We start from the raw sequence: 21,409 nt of genomic DNA on the forward strand, positions 1-21,409 counted from the left end.
GTTTTCATCAACCACAGTTGCACTACTGGAAGTACTTTGCTTCTCGTTTTAAAGTTCCCCTTTTCAACTACAAATGCATGGTCACATATTTTAATAATAATATTTCGAAATGTTGATAATTATCAAAATAAAATTTATACAAGGAAGTGAGTTTAGTTATGATACTGGTTCGCTAACCCCTCTCCTTCAACCTGTGTACTCCAGGCTAAATCACATAGGAAAGGCATATTAGATCACTACATTGCTACTTTTTCGTAGATGGCATTACCTCTACGCATACTTCTCTATTCAAAAGCCCACCAGAGTAAAGTGTTCTGCAGTCTACTTGAATACTAGTCTATGCCAGTATATTAATAACTGAAAAAAAAAAAATAATAATAATAATGTTAAAAATTATATTGATACAAAAGCGGTGTATGCTGCAGATTTGTAAAATTTATTTATTTTATTTTATTTTTCTAATTATTAATTACAATTTTTCAAGGAACACAGTTTGCGAAATGCTGAGATAAAGAATGATGAGATCGTGAGATGAATAAAGAAAAAGACAGAAAAAACTAGCTAGCACCATTAAGGAGATGAAACTAAAATATTTAGGACATTTAATGAGGAATGACAAATACAGGGTGTTGTATCTGAAAATCCAGGGCCACTGTTCGATGAAAAAGAAGTTGAGGGAAAAGAAGCAAATCTTGGTTTAACTAACCGCAAAGAGTCATACAATAGGAGTAACAGGGGTTTGTTTAGGGCTTCTACTTCATGTTCGTCCATTGCAAAGATAACAGCCATCCTCTGCAAAGAGATGATATACTGAAGAAGAATATATATATATATATATATATATATATTTATATTAGTGATAAAAAAAGAGAAAGTTAATAGCTATAATGACAGCAACTGTAACTAATATTTATGGGTCAATGCAGTTGCAAGCAATCATGCAATACACCCATAATGTATATAAAATATTAAAGATAATAGAAAATGAGAGAAAAAGTAAATCAATCAAATAATAATACTTTCAGGGACTTAAGTAAATGCAAAAAAAAAAAAAAATTATTATCGCTTTTTACCCACAAATCCAGATGACTTCAAACTGGGGCCAACCACCCAGACTGAAGGCAAAAAGCGACAAGAGGTTCTCTGTTAAAGGTCCATTTCCCCCTGAGCATGGATTGTTGAGGAGGCTTCCATCCTGCAGTGCGTTGATAATGGCTGCAGTTTACTTTTACTTTTTTAATAGATGGGAAATGTCTTGACCATGCTTACAGTCATGTCTGTTGCTGAGTGAAAGCAGTGTCTTTTAACTCCTAACCTTTGTGACATTCTATGTCTATAGTCTTTGCAAAAACCATATAGTGCATGTAAACAAAAGCAGGTATAAATGGAAGAAATGGTGCCTGTGTTGCTGGACTTCTGTTAATGCACGATTTGGACAAGAAATCCCAGCCTAGCAAGATAACTGTCAATACGACATCTTAAGCACGGCATTTACTCCCACTAATGTAAATTTTAGTCTCCAACAAGATGCACCTGTTAATGGTATTTCATTAAACTGTCCAAAGACTTTATGTTCTTCTAAAGAGTGCTCATGTGGAGTTCACATTGCCCCATTACGGACCATGGGCTTAGTCTTGTTGATATAAATCATGAGGCCCATTCTTTTGTTTCCTCACCCACATGTTTGTGGAGTATCTATAAGTCCTGCATATTAGTTGTGCAAGGTAGTGTCATATGCACAACAAAGGTTGTTAATCACTCTATCATTGACAGATATTCCTCCGTGTCTTCCATCTAATGCTCTCTTGACGATGAGTAAATGTTAAATTGGGGGGGGGGGGAGAATATACATGCTTGCCTCATTCCACATTCAAAGTTGATGTTTTCTGCCTTTGTGCCATCAACTACTATAGATGCCATTTGGTTCCTGTAGAGGTGTTTGATTATTCGGATATCGTTTTCATCAAGGCCGGACTCCTGAAGGATCTCGATGAGCTTGGTGTGTTGAACTTGATCATGGGTATCAATGTGATGTTCTCTGAACTTCTACATCATGACGATGGCACAAAATAGTGCTTCTCCTGTACCCAGTCCTTCCCTAAATCCAAACTGCGCATCAGCCATCGACTACTCAAAATTCCTGAAAATCCGATTTTGAATTATTTTTAGGAACATTTTGAGGACTTGGTTCATTTAGCTGATTAGTCTGAAATCTCCATAAGTCCCAGTGTTTAGTTATTTGGGAAGAGTGATGAACGTTGATGCCAGCCAGTCCCAAGGGACGTTACCTGTGTTGTACATTCTGTTAAATAATTCAAGAAGAATGTCGGTGTTTTTGTAATCAAGCAATTTGGCTATTTCCGCTGTGATTTCATCAGGTCTTTGGCCTTTCCCTTCTTCTTCTTTGTTTCAATCACCCTCTCCACATTGGAAAGTGAATGTGAGTTAGATGACAACAACGATGCAGTGTTTAGCGAAGAGGTCTTTTGTATATTTGGTCCACATGTCCAGTTTTTCTGATTCTTCCACGATAATCTAACGTTTGTCATTTCAAATTGCAGTTGGTTGTTTTCTTCAATTAATTCCTGATATCTCTTTAATCGTTTTGTGACGATTGAAACCATGTTTTTCTTGCAGTGCTTCTATTTCTCTGCATTTTTCTATGATCCAGCCCTCTGTATCTCCTTTAATTTTTTTTCTCAATCAGTCTGTTCACTTCCTTGTATCTTAGTGCATTGCAGTTCTTAACTTCTCTGCGCTTTTACATGTGTCAAAATTTCATCTATCATCCAGTCCTCCTTCTTCAGACATTTTCCATAACCTAGCTCTTTGAGCTCATTTCAGTCAGAAAAGATTTAAAACTCTTCCAGAGTTCTTCCACTCCCCTCTCCTTCTGCCTATGAATGTGTTGCATTCTTTCGTTAAGGCATGCCTTCATTAACTGACATGTTTCTGGATTTTTTTAAATTTCTCTAAGACAACTTCGTTCATTAGTTGCTTTTTTCCTAGTTGCCTTCAATCTCAGCTTGATGTCAGTAATGACTGGATTGTGATCGGAATCAATATCTGCACTGGGGTATGTCTTGGTGCTTTTAATACTGCTCTGGAAATGCTGATTAATCATGATACAGTCAATTTAGTTTCTGATCACGTTTCGTGTGCTGTCTAGGGGGTGATACCATGTATACAGAGCACACAAAACATGGTCAGAAACCAAATTGACTATATTATGATTAACCAGGTGTTAGCAATCGGCAAGTTCTCCTCCTGGTAAAACTGTATAGGCCGATCCCCCTCTTTCATTCCTTGCTGCAAGACCAAATTCTCCAACAGTTTCATCAGATCTGATTTTCCAACCTGAGCATTCAGATCTCCCATAACAATACTTAGGTATTTTTTCTTTGTTAGTTTGACTACTTTATAAATTAGGTTTATGTTAATTCTCTGTTGCAAAATGTCTAATTCTATATTCCAATTCAAAATTTAACCCCAAAAAATATGGCATTTCAATTTTGTCTGAAGAAGTATTTCACAAAAAAAAAAAAAAAAAACAAAAGCAAAGGGAAAAAAAATTGAGAGATGTTGGTAGGTAGATTATGCGGTATTGTTAAAAACATTGTGCAATCCAGATAGTAATAGCTTCATGTTGCTGAAATGTGTATTCCACTTTCGGCAAGTTTCCATACTGATAAATATGGAAAATGACAGTGATGTATGAGTACGTACTCACACAATGGCATTAGTGGTTTTTGTGCATTTGGGCTAGTAGAAGAAAACAATCAACTGCAATCTGAAAGAGGTTCAATTTCCACATCTTCCTTATCAGCTGTTGGAGCATACACCGGAATTACATTGACATTAAAGGGTGTTCCTTCAGCTGGTGTAACATTATTCACTCAGAATATGGCACACAGTTCAGGATACTTTTTTGGAGACATCTTTGGTGACTAGGATTCCCACTTGATGCTGGTATATGTTGTTGTCGTTTCCAGAGTAGTACATGGTCATGTCTTCAGAAACACATGTGCCTGAACTAGGTAATCTAGTTTCACATAGCCCCATCACTTGAACATTACGTTTTTACATCTCCTGGATCAGTGTTTAAGTTTTCCCACAGCAAACAGCTTTCTGACGTTCTATGTTCTAATTTGCAAAAGATTCACTGTTTTGAGCTGGGGATTCTTGGCACCCCTGTCCCATTAAAGCAACACCAGAAACTCGGGGCCAGTTGTAGTTTTCTTGCCATCGTGATTGTTCTAGGGATATAGTAATACAGTAGTTTCCATGCTAGCTTTCTGCATTGCAGTGCTGTAATGACAAGATCTACCACAGACAGCTTCTATCCCCGCTCATTGCCTGTTCTGTAGGAGCTGCTCACCTCATCCAGAGGTGTTATTTAGAGCACCTTCTCATAGACATGTTGCCTTACTGAGCTAAAGAGTCACACCTGCACTGCTTTGAATCAGAGTTTCCTTCTCCCAGGTATCTCTCTTAGCCTGGCTCCAACCTCATAAAGACCAGTCCGGCTTGGGTGAACCTACTAGTAGCTATGCCACCGCCAGCATGGCAATTGAAGGTACAGAGCATGCAACCACATCATTCCATTTATTTTAGCAAGTTGAAACATTGTTGAAATGCAGATTTGAGAAAGCAAAATTCTAAGTACAGTCAGTCCTCGTATAACACGTGTTTACACTACACGAATTCGATCATACACGATTTATAAATAGGGGAACGATATCTTATATAACACGAACCGAATTCGCTTATGCACGATTCACCTTTGTGTTTACAAGAAATGGCAGTCGAATGCAGATTTACCCCAAGCGAACACAACAATGATAGGAATGAAGAGAAGATTCTGAAAATGTATTTATGTTTTTTGCATCAGTGAAGGGGAAACACATTTCGATCTGGAATTCCAACACAATTCCAGCTATCGATATAATCGCAAATGCAATTAGATTGAGTTTACTACCAGATTCCACTAGCAGAAACGCAACTGGAAATTGTTTTTATTGTTTTATGGTAGTAACCCCTAGAAATGTACTTTAGTAAAATGTGAGGTGTTAATAGTGTATCTCTGCCTTTACGGTGTTGTTTATTCAGTTGCTACACGCGCGCAGCTTTGTTTATGTGTATCAAGCGTGGCTCCTCGTTTTGTAATTGTGTTTTATTCCCTAAAAATTAGTAAAATACTTAAAAGGTGTGAAAAGGAAGCGTCCTGGTGAAGACACTGCAGATTCAGAGAGAAAAAGAAAAGCAATACCGATAAACAGAGGCGGACTAGGTCAAAAATTCTTACCCGGGAAAATTTGTAGTGGCCTCATACTATGGTTTAGGCCCAAAATCACACCGGCCTCTGGCCCACCGGGGTTTCCCTGGTAAGGCTTATGGCCAATTCACCTCTGTCCATAGAGAAAAAATATGAAATTGTGAAACACTTTGAGCGAACTGAAAGATCATGTGATATTGTATGTGCTACAGACCTAAATGAGGCAACACCGAGAATTACAAAGAATGCAGAGAAAATAAAAACAACTTTCATAGCAAGAACACTCAAAGAGATGGAACGGCTATCATCTGTTTGGACAGAAAATCAAACAAAAAACAAGTCTGCTTACGATAGAAGCAAAAGCATTAGCAATATTTTATTACATAATAGTCGTAATAAAATACGTAACTATTTTATTACGATTATTTATTGTGTTTGGTAATGTTTGGTTACAAATGTGTATTCAATCTTGGGTGGTCGGCACCTAACCCTATTTTTCCCATAGGGCCTGTTATTTATATTGCACGATTTTGCATTGCACGAGGGTTTCTAGGAACACAACTATCGTGCTATATGAGGACTGACTGTACTTATAATACTTTACCTGTAGTCAGAGACCAACTAAATTAAAACTGAGTATTTCATCTTGGGTGGTCGGCACCTAAACCTATTTTTCCCATAGGGCCTGTTATTTATATTGCACAATTTTGCATTGCACCAGGTTTTCTAGGAATACAACTATCGTGCTATACGAGGACTGACTGTACTTATAATACTTTACCTGTAGTCAGAGACCAACTAAATTAAAACTGAGTATTTCAGTCACCTTGGTGTAAACTTTAAAAGAACAAAAAATTACATGAATTTAAGAAGGATAACTATAAAATGTCATTAGGACAAGTGTCCTTTCAGACATTAATTTATTCAAAATAAATTACGTAACTGATAAGAATATTCTGTTTCAATACTTCTCTCTCTCTCTCTCTCTCTCTCTCTCTCTCTCTCTCTCTCTCTCTCTCTCTCTCTCTCTCTCTCTCTCTCTCTCTCTCTCTCTCTCTCTCTCTCTCTCTCTCTCTTGCACACACGCAAGCAGAGAATGCATGCGTGTGTGCAACACCCCAGTCGCCATATCATTGATCTAATCAGCGGTCACACAAGGTTTAAAACCACAAGCAAATTATTGAATCTTTTCACCACTGCTTATGTACAATATATAATTTCTCTCCAGCAAGCACAAATTACTCATTAGAAATTTCATTTTTAGTGTAAATCATTTGATGTTTGCATATTCAGAAAATTTTGAGACAGACAGCAATTGCTATAACTGTTTCAGAATTTTTTAGCTGCTTTCTCTGGTAATTTTTTTATAACATTATTTTGTTCACTATATGACAAGAGTCATACTAAACCAATCAGACATCATGAAATAATATAATGAAACCAAAGTCAAATAATATATTAAAATAATTACATAGTACATTTAACAAACCTGAGTAGTTGATAGTGTGTTGCCTTTAGGTTGAAAGCTCTCTGCAGCTGCTGCTATATCACTTATTTCTTTACTAGGACTTTCATGTTTCACTTCCTTTTCTTCTTCTTTATGATCCTAAATGTAAAACACCAGTTTTCATAAAACCACTAAAATATATATATGTAAAAATCTATATGAAAAATATAATAAACTAGTTTTAATAGAACAATAACAATAGAACAGTTCTTTATCCCACTCCTGTATATCACGGGATCAGGTCCAATGGGTAGTGCAAATCAAGGGAATTTAATTATGCACTATCCCAGGGTTTGTTTACAAACTTTTCTCTGGTTAAAAGGATATGCAGCTTCATTTCAAGGGAGTTTGCTAATCTTGTAGCGCACATGCACACAACTGAAACTGAAGAAGGTTTAGTTGTGGTGTGTGTGTGTGTGTGCACAAATGCGCATATATAAATTTTATATTGACACCTTGTTCTTATCTTCCCCCGTTATTGTGTTGGCAACCATATTATCGTTTTGTGTCGTATAAACAGAAGATGAAGTTACCTATCTTGTTTCATATATTTTGAGGGAATATTTATTGTCTTTCTGCTAACCTCCTAATTTCCAAGGGACTTAAGTCAGACCAACTGAGGTTCTGACAATTGCAGTACTTTCAGGTTTATTACAGGACTACTGTATAAAATAGTTAAAATATGAATAAGCTGTACTTTGCTAGTTTCCTGCAAAACACAAATTAAATTAAAATGTCTAGAGGTAGGCATTGGTTTCACATGAATCTGGGTAAAAATAAATTGAACGCGCTTTTAAAAACAATCAATAAAATATACTAGAATCATTTATTATTAATTTTTATGGCTTCCATACTATTGTAAATACAGGTAACCCCCATATAACGGTAGTCAGGTTCCCATAAAATATCTTATGGGAAGTGCAAAACCGCATTATACAGAACTAAGAACCAGTACAGAGGGGGGGGGGGGGGGTTACGTTGCAAAAGCTATCAAAAATACATAATTTTATAACTATGGGAAACTTAATTTTTATTAAAAATAATAAAAACTGAACAAACATCTAACAAACTGTGATACATATACGTCAGATATACATTCATTTAATTTTCTTCCTCTTCATCACTGCTAAGCACAATCAAACAAGACGTTTTTCTCTGTTGCAGAATATCTTCACATTCTGAACTTTCTTCTGCAGCATCTAGATTTCATGTATCTTCTGCTCTCATTAAAAAATCAGTAATGTGGGTTTGTTGCTTTTGGTTGATGGATCTTTGAAAATTTCGTGGTATGGAGCTAAGCACGTTTGAAGCTCCCTTTTGAATTTTGTGCCCCTTTTAGGTGAAGGATCCATTCAAAAAATAAGATAGTTAGAATCTTATTTTTTTTCTTTCATTTCTTATTTTTTTTTCTTATTTATTTCTAACTGCCTGGCTAAGTTTATGCCTTCCCATAGGCTTTTTGGTGTAAAATTTGGAACTTCATAATTTTAACTGATTTGGTTTGAATCCCAATCTCCAGGTTAATTTTCTGCCTACACCAAAGCTTGCAATAAGTGTAAAGCAAAATAAGAGGCCTCTGTTCTCAGGATTCATACTGAAAGAAAATTGAGCCATTCTGAGAAATAAATCTTAAATCTTATGTCACAGATCATAAACACATTAAAATTAGTTAAAGTGGTTAAAAGTAGTGTTATATATTTATTTTAACTACTTTAACATGGTTATTGGAGTGTCTTAATAAACTGTGTTGATCTGTATTTCTCAGCATTGCTCAATTTTCTTTCATTTGTAAAGCAGATATTAATCTGTCCAAACTAGATTTCGAGCAGGCTAATATTAGCAACTTCGCCAAATGGTAGCCAAGTATTCTTGTCTCTTGCCAAAGATGCTGACTGCAACTTTTGCCCATCTCTGTCCCCATCTCTATCAAAACCAGATGGTTCTATTGCCATTTCAGCAAAAGATAAAGCTGATCTACTAGCATCCCATTTTTCTTCCAACTGTTGTATTGATGACCTTCATAAACCACCTCCCACCATTCCTAGTACACTCCATTTAATGCTTCATGTGGTCTTCCATCCAAAGAATGTCAGAACGATTTTGGACAACCTTGAGTCCAAGAAACCTCCACATCCTGATGGTATTTCTCCACTTTTTCTCAAAACCTATGCTTCTGAGCTTAAGCCTGTTCTGTGTCACCTATTTAAACTTTATTATTTTTCTAAAGGTGTTTTTCCTTCTTGAAATTTGCCCATACCCAGCCAGTTCCTGACAGGGTGAAAAATCACCCCCTTTCCAATTATCGTCCCATTGCACTTTATTCTACTCTTTATAAAGTAATGGAGAGATAAAATAACTGCCAACACTCAAACTATTTAGAAACCTCCCGTCTAATCGACTACTGCCAGTATGGATTCTGTTAGTCTCAACCCATTGGTGATATTAAGGCTTAAGGACAAATTCAGTGGAAAATCTGTGGACAAATTCAGTGGAAAAGTTTGGCAAAACTCAAGCAGTTGCTCTTAACATTTCAAATTCTTCTGATTGGGTTTGGCATAAAAGTCTCCTAAATAAACTTGCATCTTATGGTTTACCAACTGGTTTTTGTAATTGGGTATCCAGTTTTCTCTCTGACCGCTGGTAGATGTCTATCTGTCTTCTAACTTCTATACTAATTGTAGTGTTCCTCACGCTTTCTCTCCCCCACCCCATTCTTTTTCGCTTGTATATTAATGACCTTCTTCCATTGCCTGGAAAACCCTCTCTATAGTCTTTCCGATGATAGCACATTGTATTCCACTCTGTCCACTCTCTCTCAAGAACGCTCTCGTTTTGCTGTATGCTAGCTAGATACTTCCATAGGCACTGTTCTTCAGAATTGCTTCTGTAATTCCTGCTCTCCCTTCGAAAGCAGTCCAAACACATGACACAACCAGTCAACATCCTTTTATTGTCTAGTTAGAAACTCACAGAACTAACTTTTCTTCTTACTCATTTATCCAATCTACTTCTGTTGTTTTCTGGAACATCCTCCCTTCATGCGTAATTCTTGAAAATTACAATCTACAGAAGTTCAAGTGTAATTCAACAGTACATTCTTTGATATTTTCAACCTTCAGACCATGTATGGTACTAAATACTATAGGTTCTAATACCACTAGTGTTTGAGGTTTTTGTTAAAAAAAAAAAAAAAAAAGACAAATTATCTCCATTGAAAATGTTCAAAAATAATATAGAAATTTTTTTCTGGGAACATTTCCTTCAGGGCCAAAGTAGGCATTATACTGTAACCTTAGATGACAGTGTGAACCCCTCAATACAGGCATATGTCATAGTGCCATTCCATTTTGTATGTGGTAAAGGGGCATGCCACAATGCTGTTGTATCTTGGTTTAGCATCACTGGATCTAATCCCTGTATTTTGGTCCTCGATTTGCGTAATTTATCAGAGGTACCTTTAGAATTTATCTACTTTTATTTTTTATGTGGCTTAATGTATAAATGATGCATTTGTATGGATCATTTATTCATTAAGCCACATAAAAAATAAAAGTAGATAATATTCTTAGGCTACTTCTGATAAATTATGCAAATCTACCTCTTACACAAATAAATAAATTTGCATATATTACAAGATACTGGTCTTCGAAATAGCCTGATATTGTACATTTCTGATGCAATAAAATTGCATGAACTGCAATGTTGCGTTGTCCGGTAGTGCCACATTGACATTCCATCTTTGCAAATAAATTATAAATATATGAAAATTTATCTTCTTTTTTCTTTTTTTTTTTTTTTTCCCCCCTGATTATTTTAGCACTTTATTTTTGAAATTATATTAGCATGAAATTTTCAGTCTGGAGTGCTTGATAGAAAGCACCCAAATGCGTGTGAGTGCGGACACACACACACAATTAGTAATGTTAGATAATCATTCAATACTGTCACCCTGTACACCAACACTGATGTAGCCTACTCCTTTATTAAATTATGAGAGATGTTTAGATGCTTTCACAGAACAAGGTTAAAGCAGTGCACAACCTTTCTGTAGATAGTATTCCTAAATTGCATCATTTCTTGATTAGGTTAGAGACTTTAGGTTTGGCTGTGACATATATAAACCGATATAAAAACTTCCCATGTGATTGTGAATTTCTGAACCCTTTTTCATGAACCGTCAAGCTATTTATTAATTATACAGATGATGTATTCATAGTATAAGACCTACAAACCAATTTAGATTGCCCAACAATGTGCAATCTAATACCAACATTAAAACATTTAACGTATGCTTTTTATAGGAGTTAATCAACGAAAGAAACAGTAGTAAGGAATATGTTAAACCCTACCTGCAACAAAGCATTCAGCCACACCAGAATAAAAATAGGTCTCAAGAGTTATTGGTTTACAAAGATTGACCAGTGATAGCAAGGTTGAAGTTCTGTCTTGTTTATAATAGGGGCAGTCAATGAGAATATGTTTCACAGTCTGAGTTATAGAACAATGTGGACACTGTGGTGGATGATCTCCAGTGAGCAAATGTAGGTGGGTCAGACTGTTGTGACCTATTCTTGCCCTTGAAAGTTCTGTCTTGTTTATAGTAGGGGCAGTCAATGAGAATATGTTTCACAGTCTGAGTTATAGAATAATGTGGACACTGTGGTGGATGATCTCCAGCGAGCAAATGTAGGTGGGTCAGATTGGTGTGACCTATTCTTGCCCTTGAAAGGACTACTTCTTCTCGTCTTGATGTACAGACACTGGAACGCCAAATTTTCAGATCCAGTTCGAACTGAAAGAGTTTATTATTAGTCTGAGAGTGCCAGAGGGCTGTCCATTCTGATAGGCATGCAGCATTAATGAAGTATAGTCTGATGCTGAAACACGGATATTGGTTAAATCAAGTGTGGATGGATGGAAAACGGGTCCAGAATTCCTTCTTGGCTTGTCTTTGTATGAAACATGATTTTGCCTTTGATTTCTTATAATTTATCAGATTGGTTGTGGTTGGATATTACTGTACAAACTGTTTCAATCATGTTTCATACAAAGGCTTTCGTCTCTGTATGAAACATGATTTTGCCTTTGATTTCTTATAATTTATCAGATTGGTTGTCGTTGGATATTGCTGAAACAAATTCCAGGCTTTATTTTTTGTTTTTCTGCATTCCTCATTCCACCAATAATAATAATGCTTATGGCCCAGGGGATTTGATAGTGGTATTGTGTCTTTAGCCACATTTAGAAGATGCAACGTGATGTATTCTGTCACATCATATTGATGATGTGACAGAATACAGAATGTGTTGTGACAGAATAGACTGGAGACAGATTTTTCTCCTCATCAAAAGATATTGACGACTGTAATTTTGCCCAGTTTGCTCGGGCAAATTTCCATTTTCTGCAGGGTTGAGCTAGAGGAGTCAGTGCTATCAAGAAGTTGTGTACTATTGGGAAGCGGTCCCTACCCATGGGATTATTTATTACGTACCGCTCTATGGTTGGAAGCAGTACCGGAGAACAAATTGAGAAATCTATTGCTGATGTGTGTCCAGTTGGTAGCTGTACATGCGTGGGAGAAGCAGTATTAAGTACAGTGAGATCTAGTGCCTCTAAAAAGCTTTCAATTAGTCGACCCTGCCTATCTAATTTAGTACTGCCCCATAAGGGGTGGTGCCCATTAAAGTCCCCTAATATACAGATTGGTCGAGGTATCTGTATGAAGAGGTCTTCAAGATCTTTTAAAGAGTAAAAATGGTTTGGCTGTAGGAAGATTGAGACAAGTGTTATTGCAATATGGAGAGTTATATGAACAGCAACAGCTTCTATTTCTGTTTGAAGTGGTACATGTTTAGTTGGGATCTTTGAATTAACTCAGACTGCCACACCACCAGGGGCATTAGCTGTATTTCAGTCTCTTCGATAAAGGCAACAGTTCTTTATCGAAGGAGAAATTTGCAGGGTTAAGTAAGTTTCCTGAAGACAAAGAGCTACTGGAGAAAATCGATTAATTAGATCTTGGATATCGCCTGTATTGCAATGAAAGCCTCTGCAGCTCCATTTTAAAATACAAGGCATCATTTGTTTTTAGTTTTTGGAGCTGATTTTGACTGCTTTTTGAAGGTGACTGGTTTATGGCGTTCCAATTTCTGTTTGTCTTTTTTTAGGAAAACTGGCCGACAAGTGTCCATTTCTTCTTCTTTGGCATGGATCTTTAAAATAGGATCTTCCTGTATAGATGTGCCATCTGTGTCCATGGTTGAGTCCCGAATATTTTTAATAGCATTTCTGTTTGTAATATGAGATGTAGTAGCAATCACTGGAGAAGGTGCCTCTGGTATTGACATAGGAGTATTATTTGCTTGGTCTGTGGTCTTGGATTGTTGCTTGTATATAGTTGATTGTAGCTCAGAGAGAACATTTTCAGCCCAATCAGAAATCGATTTATTATTACGGACTGTGACATCAGTTTGAACGGAGACTGCTTGATATTTTTTACAGCATTTGCATAGGTAATATTTTGGTTTATATTTGGTGCAACTAGTTTTCTCACTTCTTGGTAACTGACTTTGTTTTCAACCTTGTATTTTACTATTTTTTTTCTCTGTTTTCCACTTTTCACATGTCTTGGAATATGCTGGATGGTCACTGCAATTTGGACAGGTCATTTTTGCAGCTGTGCAGTCATTTTGTATGTGGTCTGAGGATCCACAGTTGGAGCAGATGGGAATTTCTCTACATACAGTTTGAGAATGGCCATACTTTTGGCATTTATAGCATCTTAAAAGGTTAGCCATGTAGGGACGAATGCAACAAAACAAATAACCTGCTTTTACAGTGGAGGGTAAGTTGGGGTGTATTGAATGTAAGAATAATATTTCTGGTAGGTGCCAGCTGATTACCTTTTTCAATCATTATTCTTTTTCCTTCTATTAAATTCTGTCCTTGCAGTTCTTGGGTTATTTCCTCCTCAGTGACATTTAATAAATCCCAACTAGATAAATCCCTTAGATGAATTTAGGGTTGCATGAGGAGATATTTTTACAGGAATTCCAGCAAAGCTTGTTAGTTGTAAAAACTTCTCAGAATGTCTTTGATTCGTGGTTTCTATTAAAAGGTCTCCTGATTGCAGTCTCTTCACCGTCTTGGGAGATCCTGCAATACCTTCCAGATGTTTTTGGATGACAAAAGGAGACAATTTACTCAGCAGTTGAAATATGCTACTCCAACTGCTGACTACTAAACGAATGAAAAATTAAAAAAGATGGGCAGGATGCTCCATCCGGCCAGTCTTCTGTCTCTTTGGGTTGTCATTTTCTGTGTCAACATGGTCTGTATTTGCCATGTTTTCTCCTTTTCGCCCTTGGCAAGAGGACTTATTTGCCAAGGTTTCCGGCCCAGCACACAGGGAGGCAGGAGCAGTGCCACTAGGAGGCCAAGCGTTTTAAGTGTTAGTTGGTTAGTGGACTAGATATACATGGATAAATACAGAAAGATGGGTTTCCTTTCTGTGTTCTAACTTGTGGCTTTTCAAGTATAGAGTGGATTGAAAAATGAGATTGCAAGAGAAAAGTGGGAACTTAAAAATAAATTTAGTCACTTTTGAAGATCATTCTATGGATCAGAGAAAATATCGCTTGACCTCGAATTCGCTTGGCACCCAGGGCCATTTGGTGTTGGGCCCATTGTTGTTGTTTTGTATATTTATCAATGATATTGATGAAAGTATATCAGGTTTAATGACCAAGTTTGCAGACAATACAAAGGTTGACAGGGTTGTTAATGACAGTAAAGACAATATGCTACTCCAACTGGATCAAGATAAGTTGGGCAAATGGGCTGAGAAGTGGCAACTGAAGTTTAACATTGTCAAATGCAAAGTACTGTATATGGGTAGCAATAACTGAAGAGAGACCTACCAACTGTGAAGTACTACGCTCAGGGAAGTGGAAAGTGAAAAATACCTGGGCGTAATTATGCAGTCAAATATGACATTCGCTGAGAAGTTTAGATGGGCTGCCAGGGGTAGGTCATGGAGCCTTGTCAATGATATATAGGAATTTTGCTAGTAGGGACAGGGATGTGATTATCCCATCATACAAGGAAATGGTCAGGCCACACCTAGAGTACTGTGTACAGGCCTGGAGACCTCATTTTAGGAAGGATGTAGAACTGTTAGAACAAGTACAAACAAGGACAACAAGATTGGTGAGGGGTAGAAAGTTCGGCCCTGGAGAGAGATTCAAGCAAAGATCAAGGGGCAGAATCTTCTTCAGCCTGGTCTGTGCTTGTTGACAGGAGAGACTGCTTCTACAGGGATGGGGTACACTTAAATAGAAAAGACACAAGAATATTTGCTGATGCTATCGAGGCAGTGTTGCTCTTACCAAGTAAGGCTTGGGTTCTGCAAATTGCAGTGCCTGCAGAGTAAGCACATGCGAGGTCATCTGTTTGAGGTGTATAAGGGCTTGAATGGGTAGAGCAAGCCGAATAATGATGGGATTCTTCCTCTAGCTCAGATTAAAAACCTGGGGGGGGGGGCACAGATTCAAATCGGGAAAGACAGTTGTAGAATAGATGTGCTGAAATTTGCCATTAGCCAGCAGATAATTTAAACAGACTTCCATCTTTTGTTATGGAAGTTGATAGCCTAAATAAATTTAAGGCTGAGCTGGACAGGCATTTGGAACAAGTGGAGGGGTAAAATGTGAGGTGTTTTTTTTTTTTTTTTTTTTGGCTGATGCTGCATAAGCTTGCTTTCTTGCATCATATGCCTCTACTAATGCTAATACCATAGTTATTTGTTAACCAGGCAATTAAAAAATGTTTTTTCTAAATCAGACATCACCACAACCTTCTTCTTAGAACAGAGTTGGTATCCATTTCAACAACTAAAGATAATGTCAGCAAAACTATGGCACTGTTAAATAGGCAGAACCAGGGTAAAGTACAGAGCATCCAGTGTGTTTAACACTAGAGCCTAATGGTACCAAGCTAATCTCTGTCTGAATTATCATTCCACAGAATTTAGTCACATGCATTCTCTTTAGCCCACCAACCATTGATTAATTTCACTACATTTCTAATTAAAGTGAATTCCACTTGTAAATTACTCACTCCTGGAGGTTTGCTAATAGAATAATATTCACAAAATTTCACACCTTGTCCTTAATGTTAAATTAGTCAAGTTTTTCTCAAATATCTCTATCATATTTTCAAATTTTATGCCAAATATGTATTATGGCAACTAAGAGAAACTCTTTTAATACAGCTGTCTCTTCTCACACATTAAACCAACTCTTGTTCTTTCATGTCTTGGTTCGTTCTTTCGTGCCTATTGACGAGAGTTTCCTGTGTGGACGTGCCTTTCTGCCGCTCTTGGAACAGAGAAGTTTTTTCTGCTTTATTAGTTTAAATTGACATATTAACTTATTTCTAGAGTAGCTTTATATTCCTATTTACGGTACTTAAAGTTAAAGTAACTTAGATAGAGATTTGTAGGTATTACTTAGTATCGGAAAGGGTATCAAATCCACGTGTTTACCGTTCATAAACAGCCGCCATTGTTATGTGAAAATTAATCAGTAAAATCTATTAATCTTGTCGAACTTCATTGGCAATTAAATTGTACTTTTAACTATACATATAACCACTTAGGTTACGGAACATAAATAATTAGTAAAAATAAATAATTAATACATAACTTGATACGGAAGTTATAAAAAGAGATTTCGTAGATAACACTCGTTACTGAAACGCGATACAGCATATCCGGAATTCGATAGCATTAGTTTTGTATAGTGCATAATATAATATTGTCAATTAATCAGTAGATCTATTAATCTTGTTAAACTTCATTGTCAATTAAATTGTACTTTTAACTATATATATATAACGACTTAGAGTACAAACATAACAATAATTAATACATACTTGATACGGAGTTATATAAAGGGAACTCGTAGATAACACTCGATACTGAAAATAAATATAGCGTTATAACTGTGTTAAGATACAAGTTTAAGGTTTTAATTTTGTTCTGAAATTGTAATTTTATTGACATTTAAATCGAAATCATGACTCTGACCAGAGCAGCAAAGCAAAGGGCTCAAGCTAATGGGAGTGCTGTGACTCAGGGGAGAACTGAGGGGGGGAAGTTGCCCTCTGAATCACAGCCTTTTAAGATGCACTGTTTGCTTGATGTTTGCGGAGCAATCGGGTACGGGACATGATACTGACATGGGGGGTGTCTTTGTGTGTGCACGATGCAAGGAGTGCAAGGAAATTAGGCGACAACTCGGCGTTGTTATGGGCCTATATGAGACCTTGAAGGACAGGGTGGATGCCCTGGAAGGAAATAAATTGAGGGGCCCATCAAGCTCTCAGCTGCCCACATCAACGCCAGAGCTTGCACTTGGTCATCTTGCAACACAGAGGCAGCCCCCCAAGGCAGAATGCGCTGGTCCCACAGGAACTAGTAGTTGTTGGTGACTCTATTGTCAGGGAAACGGGGAACATGCTTTGTAAAAAGGACAGGTGGAACAGGACCAGGGTATGTCTGCCAGGGGCAAAGGTTGATGACGTTGTAGAGCAGATATCATCTTTTAAGGGCACAAAAGGTGATATAGTTGTACACGTTGGCACTAATGATATTAAGAGTAGGAGACCAGCGGAATTACTTAACAAGTACAGGTCACTGTTGAAAAAACGCCGTGAAGTAGGGTTGAATTTGAAAGTGTCTGCAATTCTGCCCAGACACGATAGGAGGGAGTATATGATGAGAGCCTTGTCGATCAATTCAGCCCTGGAAAGATTGTGCAAGGCTCAAGGGGTAAAATTTTTTTCAGCCTGGAATGTACTTCTTAACAGGAGAGACTGCTTCTACAAGGATGGGATACACTTAAATAGAAAGGGTGCAAGAATATTTGCTGATGCTATCGAGGCAGTGTTAGGTGGGTCGGAAAACTGCTAGCTTGTGGGGAGACAAAGACTAATGGATTAACAGTAGCCACTGGCAGAGGTGAAAGAGATTCTTGCACTGCTTCTATTGGAATGAGCAGAAGCCTGAAAAACAAGATGCAGGATATTTCAGAGACTGCTGGAAGTCATTGCGGTACAAGTAAACACATGGGTTGTGTTAGGGTAGCTAAGAATAGAAATGGGTGCATGTATACTTGCATGTACACCAATGCTAGGAGTTTAGTAAATAAATTTGATGAATTTTAGGTATTGCTCAAAACATCAAAGGCAGATATTGTTGGGATATCAGAGACATGGTGTCACACAGATATAAGGAATGCAGAACTGGAATTTGGGGAGTACAATGTGTATAGAAAGGATAGACAGGACAGGAGGGGAGGAGGGGTTATGCTATTAGTTAAAAAACACATAAAATCCAAGGAAGTGAAGCCAATCGACATTGATGGACAGGGCAGTGCCGAGTCAGTTTGGTGTGACATAAGCATAGGTAAATCAAAATTGAGAGTGCTATAGGCCTAATGACTCTGATGAGTATAATAAGATACTGTACAGGGAAATAGAATGGGCCAGTAAATCAGAGAGTCTTATAATGGGGGATTTTAATTTCCCAGATATTGACTGGAATTTGTGGGTTGGTCACTCACACACTAGCAAGGCTTTTGTGGATTTATTGGATGATTGTTTTCTACACCAGCATGTTCGGGAGGCAACTAGAGGGAGTAATACTCTTGATCTGATTATCAGTAGTGATTCTTCATGCATTAGGAATCTGCAGATAAAGGAACCACTGAGTGGCAGTGATCACAGCGTGCTGAAGTGGGATTTACTCAAGGAGGTAACTACCATCAGAGGTAAAGGGAAGGGTTTTTGCTTTCGTAAAGGCGACTATGATGGTCTGAGACAGTATTTAAATTCTATACAGTGGGACCAACTGATGATGTTACCAACAGCAAATTCAAAATGGGAAGCATTCAAGGAACTAATCTTGGAAGCTACCAGGCTTTACATACCAACCAAGAAATATTGTTCAAGGTTCAGGCCTAAATGGTTGTCAGATGAACTAATGAGACATATGGCAGAGAAAAAAAATGCATGGGATACATACAAATTAATGGGTGACATGGAAGCCTATGATAGATATAAGTTGGTCTGTAACCAAGTCACAAAGGAGATTAGGCAGGCAAAGGCAGATTATGAGAAATCCTTGGCAAAGGACGCAAAGAAAAACAGAAAAGAGTTCTTTACCTATTTAAACTCAAGAAGGAAAGGGATGAATCAGATTGGTCCACTGGATGTTGATGGTTCAACAGTTGAGGATCCAGCTCAGGTGGCTAACAATCTAAACAAGTATTTTGCATCTACATTCACACATGAGGAGTTATTCAGGAAGGGGAATGTCGTAGGTGAAGTAAACATTGGCAGTGAGCTAGATTATTTTCTAATAACTGAGAGGAAAGTGGAGGAGAAATTGTTGAGGATAAACATAAAAAAGGCACCCAGGGTTGATGAGATCTATCCAGTTATATTAAAGGAGGCAGCAAAGGAAGTAAGCAAACCCCTAGCCATAATTATGAGAGCTTCTTTGGACTCAGGGGAGGTACCCATGGACTGGAGATGTTCAAATGTATCCCCAATTCACAAAGGAGGATCAAAGGCTGACACAAGTAATTATAGACCTGTTAGTTTAACTTCGGTTCCAGGAAAATTAATGGAGGCACTGGTTAAAGAAGCACTGCAGGATCATCTGGACAAGAATTCAGTTATAGCTCAGACACAGCATGGTTTTGTTAAGGGCAGGTCTTGTCTGACCAATTTGATTGGATACTATGATGTAGTCACAAAAGAACTGGATGCAGGGAATAACTTTGATATTATATATTTGGATCTTAGAAAGGCTTTTGATATTGTTGCGCATGGAAGACTGCTGCACAAATTGGAGAAGTGTGGCATTGGAGGCAAATTGCTGCTATGGATAAAGGGATGGTTGAGGGGCAGAAGACAGAGAGTGGTAATCAATGGACACTGCTCAACGTGGACTAATGTTATTAGTGGAGTTCCTCAGGGTTCAGTGTAGGGTCCATTGTTGTTTTCTGTATTTATAAATGATATTGATGATGGTGTATCAGGCTTAATGTCGAAGTTTGCAGACGATACCAAGGTTGGCAGGGTTGTTAAGGACACTACTGATACTATGCTGCTGCAACAGGATCTGGAAAGGTTGGGCAGATGGGCTGAGAGGTGGCAAATGAAGTTTAACATTGACAAATGTAAAGTACTACATATGGGAAACAGTAACCCCAGATCAACGTATCAACTCTGTGGTACTACGCTGACAGTTTTTGAGAATGAAAAGGACCAGGGGGTAATTGTGCAGGCAGATATGAAGTTCTCTGAGCAGTGCAGACGAGCTGCAAGAGTAGCTCATGGTGTCTTGTCAATGATATACAGGAATTTTTCTAGCAGGGACAGGGATGTGATTACTCCCTTGTATAAGGCATTGGTCAGGCCACACCTTGAGTACTGTATACAGGTCTGGAGGCCTCATTTCAAGAAGGATGTAGAGCTGCTGGAACGAATACAGAGAAGGGCAACAAGATTAGTGAATGGAACAAAGGGTTGCTCTTACGAAGAAAGGCTTAAGTTTTGCAAATTACAGAGCCTGGAGACTAGGCATCGGCGAGGTGATCTGATAGAGGTGTATAAGGCTTTGAATGGCTTGAGCATGCTCAATGCCGATGGAATTCTTTCTCTTGCTCAGAATAATCACCTGAGAGGGCATAAATTCAAATTGAGGAAGGAGGGATGTCGGATAGATGTGCGGAAATTTGCCTTTAGCCAGCGGGCAGTTGGTTTATGGAATAGACTCCCATCGCTTGTTGTTGAAGTTGATAGCCTAAACAAATTTAAGGCTCAGCTGGACAGGTATTTCGAACGAACGGAGGGGTGAAATGGGAGTAGTGGGGTTTTTTTTTTTTTTTTTGGCTGATGCTGAATAAGCTTGCTTTCTTGCATCATATGCCTCTACTAATGCTAATGCTATTGAGATCTTCAAACCTAATGTACCATTAGAAAAAAGAGCCTTTTCTCCAAAGGAGTCAGTGCTCTTAGGTATTAAAATTTAATTTTTTTTAAAATTTCTTTACTGTAATTTTTCTTTACTTTTCACGTTTTAACCAAGCAGTCTGGACATAAGTTCCAGTGCTTCGCATTTTTTGCAAAGCAGTGCTTCACAATTTTTGTGTTGCAATAAATGTTCCTTGAGAATAGCTATTTGTTTTCTTATTCCCCTTTGGAAAAATATTTTTTCTCAGAAGCACATCCATTGATATTCTGATGACAATTGCCGTAACGTCAGTGCTCTTAGGTATTAAAATTTAATTTTTTTAAAAATTTCTTTACTGTAATTTATCTTTACTTTTCACGTATTAACCAAGCAGTCTGGACATAAGTTCCAGTGCTTCGCATTTTTTGCAAAGCAGTGCTTCACAATTTTTGTGTTGCAATAAATGTTCCTTGAGAATAGCTATTTGTTTTCTTATTCCCCTTTGGAAAAATATTTTTTCTCAGAAGCACATCCATTGATATTCTGATGACAATTGCCGTAACTTCTTTATTGTTATTTGTTCACATTTAATCAACTATTATTT

The 21,409-nt window shown here is 37.5% G+C and overlaps 1 protein-coding gene across 2 annotated transcripts in view; it reads right to left on the reverse strand.

Moving 5' to 3' along the window:
- Positions 1-21,409, reverse strand: part of dom (domino helicase) — an 896,769-nt gene that overhangs the window by 666,577 nt on the left and 208,783 nt on the right. For both annotated transcript variants that reach the window (XM_090388005.1, XM_090388004.1), the window contains exon 13: positions 6,765-6,881. In XM_090388005.1, coding sequence (XP_090244131.1) covers positions 6,765-6,881 — 117 coding nt within the window. The remainder of the gene's footprint in view (positions 1-6,764; positions 6,882-21,409) is intronic.

The sequence above is a fragment of the Mastigoproctus giganteus genome, chromosome 13 (genome assembly GCF_048544385.1).
Source record: "Mastigoproctus giganteus isolate SK-2022 chromosome 13, ASM4854438v1, whole genome shotgun sequence".
Taxonomy (NCBI): Eukaryota; Metazoa; Arthropoda; class Arachnida; order Uropygi; family Thelyphonidae; genus Mastigoproctus; species Mastigoproctus giganteus.